General features: G+C 34.0%; 2 protein-coding genes across 2 annotated transcripts in view; both read left to right on the top strand.

The window, feature by feature from the left end:
- Nucleotides 1-6,482, top strand: part of LOC135207691 (sodium-coupled monocarboxylate transporter 2-like) — an 8,189-nt gene extending 1,707 nt beyond the window's left edge. Inside the window, exons 3-7 of the mRNA XM_064239526.1 lie at nt 229-347; nt 1,966-2,120; nt 2,699-2,919; nt 5,552-5,652; nt 6,195-6,482. Of these exons, the coding sequence (XP_064095596.1) occupies nt 229-347; nt 1,966-2,120; nt 2,699-2,919; nt 5,552-5,652; nt 6,195-6,385 (787 nt within the window). The 3' untranslated portion in view covers nt 6,386-6,482. The remainder of the gene's footprint in view (nt 1-228; nt 348-1,965; nt 2,121-2,698; nt 2,920-5,551; nt 5,653-6,194) is intronic.
- Nucleotides 1-17,500, top strand: part of LOC135208019 (sodium-coupled monocarboxylate transporter 2-like) — a 111,046-nt gene that overhangs the window by 24,838 nt on the left and 68,708 nt on the right. The gene's annotated exons all lie outside the window — the stretch shown is intronic.

The raw sequence follows: 17,500 nt of genomic DNA on the forward strand, positions 1-17,500 counted from the left end.
CGTTCCCAGTCATGATGTTCCGAATGATAATTTCATATTTAATGTGAGTTAAGCTGAGAAGAAAAATAGAAGGCACTAATTTCAAAAGTATCTTAATGAAAGTCTTCGAAAATACCACCCTTTCATTCGCAGTCAACAAGCTTCAACATTCCATTGCTATATCCAATATGATTTAAAAAAATGTGAAAGAAGGAACGTACTTTTAAACCTTATGTTCTTCCTCGTCAGCTCTTCGTCAACAGTCGCGAATTCTTCAGCTTCTCTGATCTGGCAAGATTTCCTGAGTGAAATGAAATTCTTTAAAGGATTTTCGAATATAATGGCAACTAGGATGCTTAAGTTTCTCTGTAAGTATTTTCTACATATTGATCCACTAGCTAGAAAATCAAAATCGGCAAGATTTAATGTTTTGAAAACAACTCTAGAAATGAGTCAGTATTTTAAATTTTACATGTTGAAATTCGTAGTCAAATAAACGCTAATAAATAATGTAAGATGAAATAAACTTACTTTTAATTGGGTGTGATAGATTGTGATGGTTAAGGCTGTTCAAAAAGTACTGGATCAGGCATAAATTACCTATCAATGAACTGCATTTCTTAAATGATGAGATTCGCCTTTCGAAATCTGGCAAGTTGAATGATTCTGAAAATATTGAATGGAAGGAAATGCCATAACCTGTAAACCTCCCTCAACCCTTTAATAAGACAGGCGCCTCAAGAAGAGTTACAGGACAAATTGTTCTGAAAACACCGAAGAGGTCAAGGAATACCAAAATCTGTAAATCTCCCGGTTCTTCACTCATTTCAGTCATCTCTGGAAAAGGGGCTGGTTAAATGGTTTCAGAAATACTGGTGAGGATAGAATCTACCATATTCTTTAAATCGTCTCATCTTTCACCCTTTGATAGATGACTGTTGTCTCTCGACAAGAAGGTTATAATGTCCATGAAATACCAATGAGATTACAGAGTATTATATATTGTAAAACGCCCTCAGCTTTCACCTTGAATGGCAATAGCCTCCTAAGGAAAAGGAGTGAGTTAGATGCTTCTGGAAAATCTGAGATTTGTATGAGGAACCAGATTCTGCAAGTCTCCCACATCTTTGGCCCTTGAATGATGGAAGACGTCCTCGAATTCTGGATTCTATAAACTTCCTTCTTTTTACACTCTTCAAATGACTACAGATACAACTAGTAAAAAGATAGAGAAACTGTTCGTGGAAGCACTGAAAAGATTAGAAAATACCTCATTCTGTAGAGTAACCCTGAACCTACAACTTTCACCACTTAACAAATGATAGTCTCCTATCATAGCGTTTGAAATCTTTTCTCTTCTTTCACCTTTTACTCGATGACAGATACCTCTCGAAAGAGGAAGTTTGAATGGTTCTGGAAACACTAAAGAGTCAGGAAAATACCAGATTCAGGAAAATTTCCTCAGATCTCCCCATGTGAATAATGACATTGACCTTGCTGAAATAGGTGTTACATCTGGTTTTAGAAAATCTGGAGAGTGTAAAAGATGTCAGATTCCTTATTTCATCTTTCACCAATGAACTATGGTAGCTATCTGTCCAAATGTTATGCGTTAAATGAATCTGGAATTCTGGAAGAGGGTAGAAAGTACCGATTCTGTAAACACACTTCACTTTTCCCCCCTCCAATGATGACGGGCGTCTCTCGAAAAGAGCAAAAAGAGAAAATGTTTCTGGGAATACTGAAGAACGCAGAGGCTACCATCTGCTGTAACCCTCCCTTTTTGTCTGGCACTTAAATAATGAAAGATGCTCTCTAAAACCCGCAGGTTGAATGGTTTTGAAAATACCAAAGAGGACAGAGATTACCAGTCTACAACACTTAATGATGACAGTCACCTTTCGAAAAGAGGCACATAAAATCTTTCTGGAAACAGAGGAGAGAGTAGAGAATACCTAATTCCTCTAACCCTCCTTCATCTTTCAGCTGCTGTGATTGGAGTGTCAGCCATCGGCTTTGCGATGCTTGTGGAGCAGCTCGGAAGCATCGTAGCGGTGACAAACAGCATCTTGAACGCCATTGGTGGGTCCATGACGGGTATTTTCATTGCTGGCATGTTTGCCCCTTGGGTCAATATGAAGGTCAGTGGCTTCCATCATGAGCATCAGGTCATTCAATGGCTATCTCCGATATTTTCTTCTTTACTAAAAGTTTTCTGCTGATTTTATGGTCTATAAAATAATTCAGAAGCACTGATGATTGGAGAACATATCTGAACTTTTGCTCTATTGAATGTAACCAAGAGGATTAACCTCATCGTTTCATGTTCACTCTCTCTCTCTCTCTCTCTCTCTCTCTCTCTCTCTCTCTTATTTCCGTCAACATAAAAATTCAGCGTATGCTTCTCCACTCACAAAAAGTTGTCTGTGTTTTTTTTTTCGATGTTTTTTTAATACCTTTAAGTTGGCTAATGAAAAGAATCTCCATAGAATTTCCACCAAATATGATTATGACTTGACTCCTTTGCTTATATCAATCTTTTTAAACGGTTTCTTCAAGGTTTAGCCTTCCTATGTCTCTTAGGCAACATGTTGGCCGCTTACCCTTTCTCAAAAAATCTCTTGATTCGATTTCACTGCTTAAAACACACTAGTCTACAAGAAAAAGTTATAAACTGAAGAATCGTTTTATCCAAACAAAGTTTGTTCTTCCATTTCAGGGGGCATATGCAGGGTTCATCACGGCGTTATCCTTCAACATGTGGCTCCTGATTGGGCAGTTCAGCACCGGTCGCGGACAACCAGAGATGCTTCCCTTATCAACCGAAGGCTGCCCAGAAAGTCTGTACCAGATTAATTCGTCTTCAGTGCTTTTACTTGATTCCCCAACAGCAAATGTGTCATATTCAGCTCAAATGTCAGAATATGAACTGCATAAAGAGTAAGTATCAGCGTAGTCTTTCAAACTTCGATCGCGATTTTTATTCACATTATTATTCTTGCAATAGTCTTATCCCGTGACTTCCATATAGAAGTTGTTCTATCTGATCACTGGATTGTTCAATATTTACCACATACATGATAGAAGACCTCTCTCATCTGAGATGAGATTCTTTCCATAAGTTCAGTACAGAATATACACATGAAAATGGTTCCGTCGCTTTTAGCGTATACGAGTATAGTTTTGGATTCGCTTCTGTCAGTGTTTTCATCATCCTTGCTTTGTTCAATTAATCAAGGTTTAAGATGATACATACACACACCACAACACACACAAACACACACACACACACACACACACACACACACACACACACACACACATATATATATATATATATATATATATATATATATATATATATATATATATATATATATATATATATATATATATACGCAAGGTCTAATTGACCCTGTCTAATAAGAGAAAAGAAAAACATCCTCCACGAACTGGCATCTTTGTGGCTAAATGAAGTTACTATATCTAGGCTAAAACTAAACTCTGGGATAAAAAAAATATTCTTTATTTTCCTCCAAAAAACTAATATGGGGAAAAAAGGGAAAATGCACTGGAAATCCCAAAATAATTAAAGACAATCACTCCCAGTAATGATTATCTCAATCAAAGTGCCTCACACTATCTCTTTATAAAAACCTTTTAGTTCAATAACTATTTCTATTTTCCCAAAACTAAGAGATAAAAGTGTCAGTCAGAGAATTTATTTCAAGTGCCAATTGAATCCATCTGTGGAGAGAAAACGCAAGTTTCAGAAATAAAATAGAAATTGTTACGTTTCATAATAAAATTAGAAAGCGTAATTATGACGTGGGAGATATTAAGGAAGTAATTTTACAATGCACTTCAGCTTCTCTCAGGGCGTCTGTAAAATGTTCAATTGCTCAACAGTCTTTTTTATAATTATTACCTCTTTGGATGGATCTTCTGCACTTTCCTCCAGATCTCTTTCAGTTAACACTTAAACAATTTCTTTCTAGATTAGCTGCTTTTTGCCTGTGGTCTCATTATATGACACTTAGAAGCCCTAGTGGTCGTACATATGAATGCATTAAATTGTTCCAGAAGATTCCATGAACTCACCCTGTCTGGTGCACAAACAGGCACACATAAGTTGACGATCACACGACTCTCGACCAACAGCTAGGTCAACTTGCGCATTCGTGCTCTCGCCTCTGAGGCCTGACAATGTTTTACTACGTAGGCTTGTACCGTTAAGCCATCCAAAGTATTCGTTGATATCTTGAAAATTTTCCACAACACTCGCGACTGTCCTGTTGCACATTACAATCTGTTGTGATAAAGTCTATTGCACCCTAATTTTAATTACTATCGTCTTCAGTGTGCTGTTAACGTGTATGTAACACATAATATCATACACTCGTCTTACTTGGCGTGCTGAGTGGCTGCGTCGATCAGTCTTCCTCTCTCTCTCTCTCTCTCTCTCTCTCTCTCTCTCTCTCTCTCATAAATACTAAATACCTACATCTAGTGTGCCTAAATTAATAAATTATACCTTGTTTGTAAATAAATAGCTTATTCTGTAAATGTAACGTATGACCGGTTAAATGAAAAAATACGCATAATAATAGAAAGTTACTGAATCATTCTCCAAAGAAACTAAACAGTTATTAATACAATAATAAAGTGCAGATTAATTCTCATTCCCATTTCAGACACTCATTATTCTCCATTTAAATTCTATGTCATCATGTTACCAGTTCGCTTAAATAGCATTATTCTATAGTGGCCAAATTCATTTGTTGGTAGGTGTATGCTACATAATGTGGAGAGAAAACTCCCATTAGTATTAGAACCACCTTAGTTCACATTAACCTTATTACACCAAATGGAAAGAAATGTTAAAAGCAATGATGGGCCACTAAAATGTTAATTACAGTTAACCTTTAACATTCACCCTTCCCGAAGGTGACCACAGCTTAGCCCTTCCACTCTGCTGCTTCTAAGCGGAATATATTTCATGTTTCCCCAGTTCCAAACACTTACCCAAGGCACTTATTATGCCTTACACATGATTACACGAACACCTTCTTCATTCCACACCTATAGTATTGTTGGGAGTTTGGTTCTAACAGTACATAGTAGCCTTCTAGAACATTCGATACAAACTGCTGATGACCACTTCCTCCCATGTGCCACTGACATGGTTGTATCTAAGTTCTGAATGTATATATATATATATATATATATATATATATATATATATATATATATATTATATATATATATATATATATATATATATAATGCCCGGGAAAACCCCCAGGGACAAGAATACTTAGGTTCCAACTTCTTTAATAATCTGCATCGGTCAGTTTGTAAAGCCCTGACCACTTATTTGAAAGACCTAGGTTCAGCCCTAAGGTTAGTCCGAATTTATAAAATATATATATATATATATATATATATATATATATATATATATATAATATATATATATATATTATATATAATGTGTGTAGCTCTATGTATGTGTTGTGCATGTATGTTTGTGCATGTGCATTGGATCATCTTCCTATGGACTTTATTACAGGGAAACGGAGAAAAATATCTATGATTTGAGTTACTGCTATACAGGAGTCATTGGATTGACTATATACTACATAGTGGCCTCGTTCATCTCTTTCCTGACAGGTAAGATCATTATTTTTATAATCAATATACATTGTTTGATCTATGAGAAATAACACACACGAAGGCTTACTAATAGCATCATTCAAAAGTAAAAGTTGAAAATTTTAATTTCGAGAAAAACCAGAACTGTTGCAGTGACTGACATCTGTTAGTAATAATTGTCCTAACAATGTCATAGAGTAGCTTCTGAAAAATGTGTCAAATATCGCTTGAATCAGGGGCGCTGGAACTGTGTTTCTAGGGAGTGTTCGGTGCGTCACGAAGGTTTTGTTTTGAAGTGAGGATGCCCAGAAGTCTCGGCGACTGATCGGGACCTCAAAGGCTATTGAAAACCGATTTTTTTATTTCCTCTTTCACGCCATATCACGTTGCAGGTCTCCTTAGGACGAGGACTTGTCCAGGCATAAGCCAGCTTAATCTAAATCCAGAAATCAAGTAGAATACCACATCCTAATCTTTATAAATGTTTACACTTACAGAGAGAGCACTTCACTATATTTCTTGTCAAACCAGAACTTAATTTCTTATGTTATTTATTGAAGGTCCCCTAAGTCCCTCTGCCGTCGACGCTCAACTGATTCAACCCAGGTGTTTGGAACTATACAAGCGCCTCTGGGGTTTCTTCAAAGATTCTTCTTCCGAAGAAAATGGAAGTGTCCAAAGCAATAACTTCGGCTTCATTGAAACTAAGGTCGAAATTGGACTCCAAATAGCGTCTAGCATCTCTAAGTAAACATTCTTCAACATCTCAAATAGAAAAAGATATTTTATTTGTAAGGGTATGTTTATGCATTAATCCTTTTTTCAGACATATATCCAGCGAATGTAATGGAAAAATAAATCATTTGGAATAGTCAGACATTTTTTTTTGTTTTTTTTTTTTTTTTTTTTCAATGTATGTAGGCTCCAGACTGGAGACCGTCTGCCAAAGCGACATTCCATAGGAATAACATTATACTCTACCGTCATCCACCCCCTCCTCGACAAAAAAATATATATATATATATGGATATTCTTTCTATAAACCGGTATCTTTTTTTAAATTTACGTCCTGTCTTGTTGCAGCTCTAAAATTATTGAATATGTCGTCAATATGGAAAAACAGTAGTGGTTGTAGTAGTAGTAATAATAATAAAGGAAAATGGAAAAACTTGAGGCTAAAGTAGATCCTGGACTCATGCAGATGAGTGTGCTCTTAGAAACAGCGCACTCAGTGAGAAAAGTAATGAACTCCTAAGGAGGCAAGATGTAACCCGGAACCCCACATTATAGAACTACCCAGTTGAATAGGATGACTGTGATAGACACCCCCCCCCCCCCCCCCCCACACCCCACCCCCCAAAAAAATCTCTTCAAAATGAGATAGAAAACTTATCATAGTTCAGGTTATTTGTTACATTTTAATTTAAGAATTTCACCATACAACTTTAGATATCCTGTTCAGAGCAAAACCCACTGAAAAGAGATCCTCAAGAACAGACACACAATAAGAATTACGTAATGTGTATTGACACATGTATCCGTGGGGTGAACATCAGGTGAAAGGGAATTTGCGTGAAGAGGAACGAGATCAGTTTCAAAGGAATCATTATACCTATCAACGGTCATGTTCTTTGTGATGTCTTCGTTTTGTAATAATTGTTCTGAAAGCCTCCTTACGTCACTGAAAGCCTCTTTCAGGAGATCTTTTGAACTCGGCCATTAATGATCTGTGTTTTTGTTTTTTTTCTTTTTACTAGACGTAAATGCTGCGGGCAGGAGTTCTGCTTTGTTGGGGAGGAACGAAGGTTATTGAATACGCAAGATTTAAAAAATTTCACATTGGCGGCTCAAAGAAGAAGAAATAAATTTATTTTAGCTTGCTTTTTATATAAGTTTATTTCCTCCTAAGATGTGTTTTCAGGGACAGGTAGGAATAAATTTGAGTAAGTAGATACTACAGATGTTTTATTTTTATTTTTTGCTTAAATTTAAATGACAATATCTGAAGACACTTGCAGAAAAGCTTATTATGATTGTATTGTAAATTGATTAACTAGCGGAAATTTTCTTTAGTCGAATTGTACGAAGAGCTGATATGCATTTGAACTGTAACGTAGAATCAATACACACACACACACACACACACACACACACACACACACACACACACATATATATATATATATATATATATACTATATATATATATATGTATATATATGTATATATATATATGTATATATATATATGTGTGTGTGTGTGTGTGTGTGTGTGTGTGTATGTGCGCATATATATCTTGATGGAATATGCATTGCGATTTTCAGGAGGACTAAGATGTTACAAAAGAGAGGAATAAAGAAGAAAAAACCTCAATTGGTCTGAAATTTAAGGACGAAATAATCAGAAGACAAACTAGAAATAACCTTGAGAAGGAATCAAGGACTGTAACCTCTCAGTGTCTGAAGGAAAGATTAATAATAATAATAAAAAAAAAAACCCTCCCGTCCAGAGGCGAAAAGTTTCCTCATTAGCATAATGAGAGACGGAGGATTTTCTCCCTGGAGATAACAGGCGTCTTCATGGAAGATGGCAAGCAACCCCGGCTTGGTAGCTCAAGAGGAGAGAGAGAGAGAGAGAGAGCGAGAGAGAGAAGAGAGAGAGAGAGCCGAGGGGAGAGGATGCGATAAATAACTTTCTCTACAGCTTTACAAACTAGTACCTGAAACACATTACACACACACACACACACAGACACACACACACACACACACACACACATATATATATATATATATATATATATATATATATATATATATATATATATATATAGCTATATATATATATATATATATATATATATATATATATGAATCATAGAGAGAGAAGAGTTAGGTAATAAAGGTCAGTTTTCCTAAATTGATATAATGCTCATGGTGCTTTTAGTGTTCGTCAAATAATAATCAATAATAATAATGATAATAATAAAATAATATTAATAATAATAATAATAATAATAATACATTTATTTTCATTATCAAGCCATAAGAAATCTCAGGGTCTCGATTTCTCCACATTTTAGTGTGCGATGACTTCTGTGAGCTCTGAACATTAAAAGGAAATTGATGGATAAACACACTTCGTCCGTGGGATTCGAACCTACGAATGTCAGGTCAAGATAGAAGTTGACCTTATGTCACTGTGTCAAGTAGTCGAAAAAGCCTACGTGATTGGACAAAATTGACCTAAGCAATTTTGTTTCATTTTGTCTATAGAGAAAGACGTCCACATCTCAATTCTCTTACTGGTTTGTTTTGTCGTTGACAGTTCAGAGAGGATATGGCCCAGTCTCTATCCTTGTTAGGATACTCAATAGAATATAAACGACATCGTAAGATAAATAAGTCATACAGTAGAATGCCAAATATTCAATACTGATTGTAGTTAGAGTATATGGGGAATCATTATGAAGTTACAATGGTTAAAGCTTTGAAAGGTCATTGCTTGTGTCATAATGTCTTAGACACTGAACACACACACCAAGCTCCCAGGTTAGACAAGGGAAAACAGTGAGAAGGCTGCTGAGGATTCCGCAAGAAGACCTTTGGCAAGGCCCAGCCCCCCATCCCTAATTCACAGACAAGTTGAGGCCTTATTTCAGTGAAAATCATCAAGCCCTGACATTGGTATGTGACAAAGCAGAATCTAAACAGACAGATTTTTTAAAAGACAATTAGGGTAATCATTCGGCCTTCTTGAACGATAAGCATGTGTTACAGGGTCTCTTGGACCCTGCTCTAATTTAAAGGAAAGAAATCAGTAATGGGCAACTTAATCTACCTTTGCATCAACCACGGACTGCCAACTCTACAGCTAATTGAAGTTATCAAATCTAAGGCTAAAACTAAACTCAGAGGTACATAAATAGTCTTTATTTCCCCAAAAAAACTAACGTGAAAACCAAGGACAATGAATTTAAAAATTCCAAAACCACAAAACACAATTACTCCTCTAATGGTCATCTTGATTAAAACATTATGTCACACACTATTCTCATTTGTCAAAAACCCATCAGTATTTTCGGAAAAAAAAAACTGTTAATTAGAGAATTCATTTTCAGGGGTGACAAACCGAATCCATCTAAAAAAGAAACCACGATCAGTAATAATGTAATAATGTATAAAAGTGACTATGTAAATAAAATCATGGCATTGCTAAATGAAACTGATACTTACACGAAACTGAGGTCTGATCCTACACAGACAGTGAACTCCCATTTTAATAAACAAATTAAATCCATTCTAAAGGGATTGGACAATTTAATTAAACAGTTTGCCCAGCAATGGGCCTCCCTACCTTATATGTATGGCATAGTCAAGACACACAAAATCAATAACCCTATCAGACCAATCATTAGTTCAGTGGGCTCAGTTACGTATAATTTATCTAAATGGCTTGTAAAAAATCTTACATCTTTGGTAGAAAACATTTCTAACACGAATGTAAAAATAATAATGCTGATTTTATAAAGAAATTGTATAGTTTAAATCTGAATTTTGATTTTAATATGGTTAGTTTTGATGTTGTCTCTTTATTTACAAAAGTGCCTGTAGATGATTTACTTGAATTTTTGGAGGATGAATCAGAACGTCATGATATTCCCTTAACTGTAGCAAACCTCATTAGTCTCATAAGGTTATGTATCAAAGACAGTAAATTTTGTTTTAATGGGGAATTTTTTGTACAAAAGTCTGGCATGGCTATGGATAATCCCTTATCTCCTGTCCTTAGCAATATTTACATGGAATTTTTTGTGACAAAACTCTTACCAAGAATTTTGCCCCTAAAAGAAAAAGTTATATGGTTTAAGTATGTGGATGATTTTTTCTGTATTTGGCCAGTTCACGAAAATCTCCAGGAATTCCTTAATAATCTCAATAATTTAGTCCCTTCTATAAAATTTACTGTAGAGGAAGAAAGAAACTGTAATTTGAATTTTCTTGATGTAACTATCCATAGGAATGATAGAAATTTCACCTTTTCAGTCTTTCGGAAATCAACTAACATTGCCTCTTTTGTTCATTACTACTCCAATCGCCATCAAAATGTTAAATTCTCTGTTTTTTCTGGGATGTTCCTAAGGGCTTTACGTGTCTTTAGCCTGCCGTTTATTGACGTAGAGATTAAAACTATTTATGAAATTGCATTGAAACTTGAATACCCAAGGACTTTTATAGATGTGGCATGGAAAAGAGCTAGAAAGACATTTTATTCAAATAATGACAAACTTGAATTTAGTTAGCATACTTCAAAATAAAATTACCCTAAGATGAAAGGTTTTTAGATATCCCTAAAATTTTAAAGCTTTTAACATTAATGTTGTTTTCAGTAATATTAATGTCATGAGTTTAGTAATACAAAAAATTCTCCTAAAGATCTTCCAGGCTGCATATATGAAATTCCTTGCAAAAAGTGTGATAAAGTCTATTACGGACAGACCGGAAAATCTCTTTCACGTCTCAAACAACACCAATATTCTGTGATAACTGGGCAAATATCGAATGCATTATTCGTACATATGAGATATTTAGATCATCCTATAAACTGGAGTCAAGCAAGACCCTTAATCCCATGTAATGACACAGTTAAAAGGAATATAATTGGATCTTATTTCATCAAGTCAAATAATGATGGAAATGTTCTAAATTTAAGTCTTGGTTTATTTAAACTGATGCTTTCATAATTAAAAAAGTTGTAGATAAATATAAGCAACAAAATTAACATATTCAGTTTTTACATGTTTTTGACTGTAAGGATACTTTGTAATTTCGGTTAGGGTCAAATCTGTTTAGGTTTGTGAACGTGTGATATCCGATAATCCTGGATTATCTCTTATAATTTTTACCCTTTTGACAATTAACCATCTGGTATTCTTGATTTTGTTGTGTACCTGATTCTTTTCTCTCCAATTGTATCATTGGTTCTTTGACAATGTCTCAGTAAAGACGAAAGCGCTTGGATTTCTGAATATCATTTTCCTTTGGTATTCACTTATTTAATGAAGTCACGTGCATCTACTGTGATTTTTTAAGTATATATAATAAATAATATATATATATGTATACATATATATATATATATATATATATATATATATATATATATATATATATATATATATATATATATATATATATCTATATATATATATATATATATATATATATATATATATATCTATAAGTCATATCACATTACCATGATTCAAATACATACATCCAGCTACAAATGTCCTTTAATATCTAATTTGCTCTATCTCGGAATTGATTTATTTTCATATATGTTTAACTGAAGGGGAATTTTTTTTTACGATAAGAGATTTGTCGGCTCCCGGGCGGGAACCATCGAAACCAAACAAATCCAGGATGACAGTGAAGCTTAAACCCACACCGCCACCGCAAGAGGATATAAGTTTATGCCACCTCACACCTACAAATACCTGTCGCTCTCAGGTATTCGTTGTTTGGAGACTGCATCAACCCACCTCGACCTCGGTAACGTTGTAGTGCTTTTGACAGCACATAGTCATTATATCAGTCATATCCCATTACTGTGATTCATATACATACATCGAGCTACAAATGTCCTTTAATATCTAATTCGCTCTACCTTGGAATTAATATATTTTCATATATGTTTAACCGAAGGGGAATTTTTTTTACGATAAGAGATTTGTCGGCTCCCGGGCACAAACCATCAAAACAAAACAAACCTAGGACGACAGTAAAGCTTAAACCCACACCGTTGGCATTGGTGCAAGAGGCTATAAGTTTATGCCGCTTCACACATACAAATACCTGTCGCTCTCAGGTATTCGTTGTTTGGAGACTGAATAACCCACCTCGACCTCAGTAACGTATATGAAAATATATTAATTCCAAGGTAGAGTGAATTAGATATTAAAGGAAGGATATTTGTAGCTCAATGTATGTATATGAATCACTGTAATGTGATATGACTTATATAATGGCTACGTGCTGTCAAAAGCACTACAACGTTAACGAGGTTGAGGTGGGTTGATGCAGTGTCCAAACAATGAATACCTGAGAGCGACAGGTATTTGTAGGTGTGAGGTAGCATAAACTTATAGCCTCTTGCGGTGGCGGTTTGGGTTTAAGCTTCACTGTCGTCCTGGATGGTTTGTTTAGTTTCGATGGTTCGCGCCCGGGAGCCGACAAATCTCTCATCGTAAAATATATTCCCCTTCGGTTAAACATATATGGAAATATATTTATTCTGAGGTAGAGCAAATTAGATATTAAACGATATTTGTAGCTCGATGTATGTATATGAATCACGGTAATGTGATATGACTTATATAATGGCTACGTGCTGTCAAAAGCACTATAACGTTACCGAGGTCGAGGTGGGCTGATGCAGTGTCCAAACAATGAATACCTGAGAGCGACAGGTATTTGTAGGTAGGAGGGGGCATAAACTTATAGCCTCTTGCGGTGGCGGTGTGGGTTTAAGCTTCACTGTCATCCTGGATTTGTTTGGTTTCTATGGCTCGCGCCCGGGAGCTGAGAAATCTCTCATCGTCAAAAAAAAAAAAAAAAAAAAAAAAATTCCCCTTCAGTTAAACATATATGGAAAAAAAATATATTAACTCCGAGGTAGAGCAAATTAGATATTAAAGGACATTTGTAGCTCGATATATATATATATATATATATATATATATATATATATATATATATATATATATATATATATATATATATATATCTGTTTATTACTTAAGTATGGTAATTTTATGTGTTAGCTTGTTTTCTCCCCTCTGGTGGTTTGCTCGTTTTAATATCTTACTAATGCAATTTGTCTCTTTCATATTTGGTGTTGAGTGAGTGTTTGGCCTTCCCCCGGCACCCCTCCTCTGGGTGGCCAGAATGGTTATGGAAGACTCCTGTTGTTTCTGAAGGTAGTCGTTTTCTGAATTTCACTGGAAGAGGTTAGGATCCTGCCTGTTATGGCTGCTGCTTGGGAGCATTTATATATAGATTTATATATATATTTGGAATATCCTGCCATTGGTTGTGGTAGCTATTTGGATCTGTCCTCGATCACTTTTGGAAGGATTCTTTGGATTATTCATCCTGTGATCCTTCTTCGGGCTGTCATCACTGCCCTTGGTTCAGTTACAAAGCCAAGGGGAACTCACTGTGATTTGGTAAGGTCGATACCCATCTATCTATATTGAATTCGTCAAATTTATTTGGATCACGAAATTTGAATCCTGTTTTGGGCCCTAGTATCCCTGCTACCCTGATTTATCCTCCAGACGTGGAGATTGCTATTGTCCTCCAGATGAGACTCTTAAAAAGTCATATGAAAAAGTTATTAGTATATTAGATTTGTAGTTGTTAAGGTATTCCTTCTTTTTGTTTACAACCTCCTCCTTTCTGGAATCCTCAACGTTTTTGGTATACTATGTTGTGCTGTTATCTATCTTTAATTGGGTAATTATTTTGTTTTGCAGGTGTTTAGGAGTGAGTGTTATTCAAATATTTTTTGTATTGTAGATACTTATGATACTTATGTATTAAAATTAAGGATTTTTCTTAATTGACTTTGCACACGGCACTGAAGTGAGATACTATTCCACCAATTGTGGACTTAGTATTGTGTATGGTGAATACTTTTTGATAAGTGGAAATTTTGTGTATAGTGTGTGTGTGTGCGTGTGGGTATATATATATATTATATATATATATATATATATATATATAATATATATTATATATATATATATATATATATAATAGATATATATAGTATATATATCATATATATATATATATTCATATATATATATATATATAATATATATTATATATATATATATATATATGTATATACTGTATATATATATTATATATATATATATATATATATATATATATATATATATATATCTATATATATCTATATATATATATATATATATATATATATATATATATATATTTATATATATACTATATATATATATATATATATATATAATATATATTATATATATATATATATATATATATATATATATATATATATATATACTATATATATCTATATACGGTATAAACAATATGTATCCGTGTGAGCATGTGTCTGTTTGCGTTTGTGCGCGTGTACATTCTCTCACTTTGTATATGTAATAATATATATGCACATATGTATACATTGATTTATGAAAAAGTATTGCTGGCCTCCAATGTCGGTGAACATTATTCATATTTAAAGTATTAATGATAATGAATAACAGAATCCCGCTCAACATAAGAGAAAATTCTGTGCAAAGACATCTCATTTACAGAAGGAAATACTGTTGAGCCGAATCCTTGCTAATCATTCTTAGTGTCTAAATTACAAAATCTCCCTCACCTAAAACGCATTCCCGCCTACATCAGTTGGGAGGCTCAAGTGGACGAGATTCTGAGAGTTCTCTCCCTCTTCCCCTCTCAGTTATTAAATACGAAACTGAAGGTGATGCATCGTGCCACCCCCTTTCCACCTCTGGCCTGTGTGCTATCAATATCACTAATGGATTTGTGCTTGTGCTTGTGTGTGTGTATGTGTGTGTGTGTGTGTGTGTGTGTGTGTGATGCAAGAATCATTAACCATTCTTATCAGTCAGAAATGTTTTGCTTGCATATCTTGTATAGAACCTGTTTATTTCCTTAATCCTGCTCTGCTACGACATATCTCTTGAAGTGTTTACTGAAACCGCTTTCTTTTTCTCCTTTGGTTAAAGTCACTTGTATATTTCCAGGAGAAAAATCTTTCTGGGTACCTCTCGATGACGATAAGTCATCAAGAGGTTCACCTAAAAGTTTTGAAGCAATTATTCCCGCAGGAACAAATGTCAAAGGTTTCACAACAATACATTTGATTTCAGTCTTCACTTAAACTGAAATTTTGTCAATCTTATGGCCGTTCAAATCAGCCATAGTTCAATTGGGTAATCTGGTAAATGATATATGGAAATGAATCTGTTGTACAGTTGACAATAATTAGAAAATTTTCTCAAGATTTAACCAAGACTTTGAAACTTTAAGAAGGCATTCAAATATGTTTTTTTTTTTTATCGAAGACGTCTTTGTAATTCCAAGAGAAACATTTGTAAGCTTTGATTCAGCATTAGACTCCCTACAAATTCAAGATTCTATCAAGTCACGTGATATGACTTTGGTAATTCCGACACGTAAATTGGAATGATAAAAAGCCCTTGTTGTCCTTAAAGACTGAAATGTTTGAATTATCAATCGAATTTTCTTGTTATTAAACAATAGCCCTCGTAATAGGTTGGTTAATGCTGTCAGTTTATTTCCTGCAATTCAAGAACTTGTAATCTTGCGGAAAATATATACAGTATAATGATTGGCGCTTTTGCTGTTACCAGTTATTCAATTCACATAGACAATTCATTACTATATTTTTTATTTTATTTTAAGTTCATGGACGATGATGTACTGTTAAATATGATATATATATATATATATATATACTATATATATATATATATATATATATATATATATATATATATATATATATATATATACATATACAGAAACATCGCCTGTGTGCACTTGTGCTATACCCCGAAGCTGCAACAGTTTTGGAGGCGCACTCAGCCTTCCAGCGAATCCATCCGCACTCAATTTAACCAGAGAGTCATTTCCCTAATTCAAGTCGTAGTTTTATCTCTTTGTGTTCACTAGAACGTGCTTTTATTTCTCCCCTGGGGTTTCATTCAGATGTATCTAGTCTAGTGCCTCAATCTTTTTTTCTTGACGTTTCACACCTGAGGTGCCCTCGAGTCTAAAACTAACCCTTGCAAGGCATTCTTAACCAAAGTGAGGAAGAACATCATTTTGGCAAATAATCGAGAGAATGATATATGAAAGATACTATCAGGGTGCTAATTATGAACCGAAATTATGGTATTACCTTAATTATGGCGATGTTATAGAAGCCTTCTTATCACGAGTATTTGATGTTTGGCACAAAGTTCTAAAGGATACTCGTCGTCTTAAAATATGGAATATATATATATATATATATATATATATATATATATATATATATATATATATATATATATATATATATATATATATATATAAATATACATATATATATGTGTGTGTGTGTGTGTGTGTGTGTGTGTATAATGAACAATAATAGGAAAATGAATCCGTTTGGGAATATGCTTATTACTTTCGAATGTAAATACCTGATAACACAATTTTCGTTAAATATTTTTTATGTTCTTATTGAATAACCTCACTTGCACTCCTTAGGAGACTATGGTCGGTCCACGAATTGTCATCAACTCCATTAGGATGTTCTGAAGAAAATTTTTTTTTATAAGAAAGGGAAAAATTAATTATATATATATATTATATATATATAATATATATATATATATATATATATATATATATATATATATATATATATCTATATCTGATTGAGAAAGGAGTTGGACAGGAAACCCTATCTCTCCTAAAGTATTCACAACATGCCCAGAAGTCTTTAAGAATTTAGATTGAGAATATATAGGAATCAACATTAATGGGGATACCTTAACAACTTAAGATTTGAAGATGTCATAGTTTCTACTCAGTCAATCAAGGGATGAATTACAAAAGATGATAGAAGTTTTGAACAGAGAAAGCAGAAACGTAGGACTGAAAATGAATATGAATAAAATCAAGATAATGTTCAATGAAAATGCAGAGAGACAACAATAAGGGTTATGGACGAACCTCTAGAGACTGTTAATGAATATACATACGTA

The sequence above is a fragment of the Macrobrachium nipponense genome, chromosome 34 (assembly GCF_015104395.2).
Source record: "Macrobrachium nipponense isolate FS-2020 chromosome 34, ASM1510439v2, whole genome shotgun sequence".
NCBI classification, from domain to species: domain Eukaryota; kingdom Metazoa; phylum Arthropoda; class Malacostraca; order Decapoda; family Palaemonidae; genus Macrobrachium; species Macrobrachium nipponense.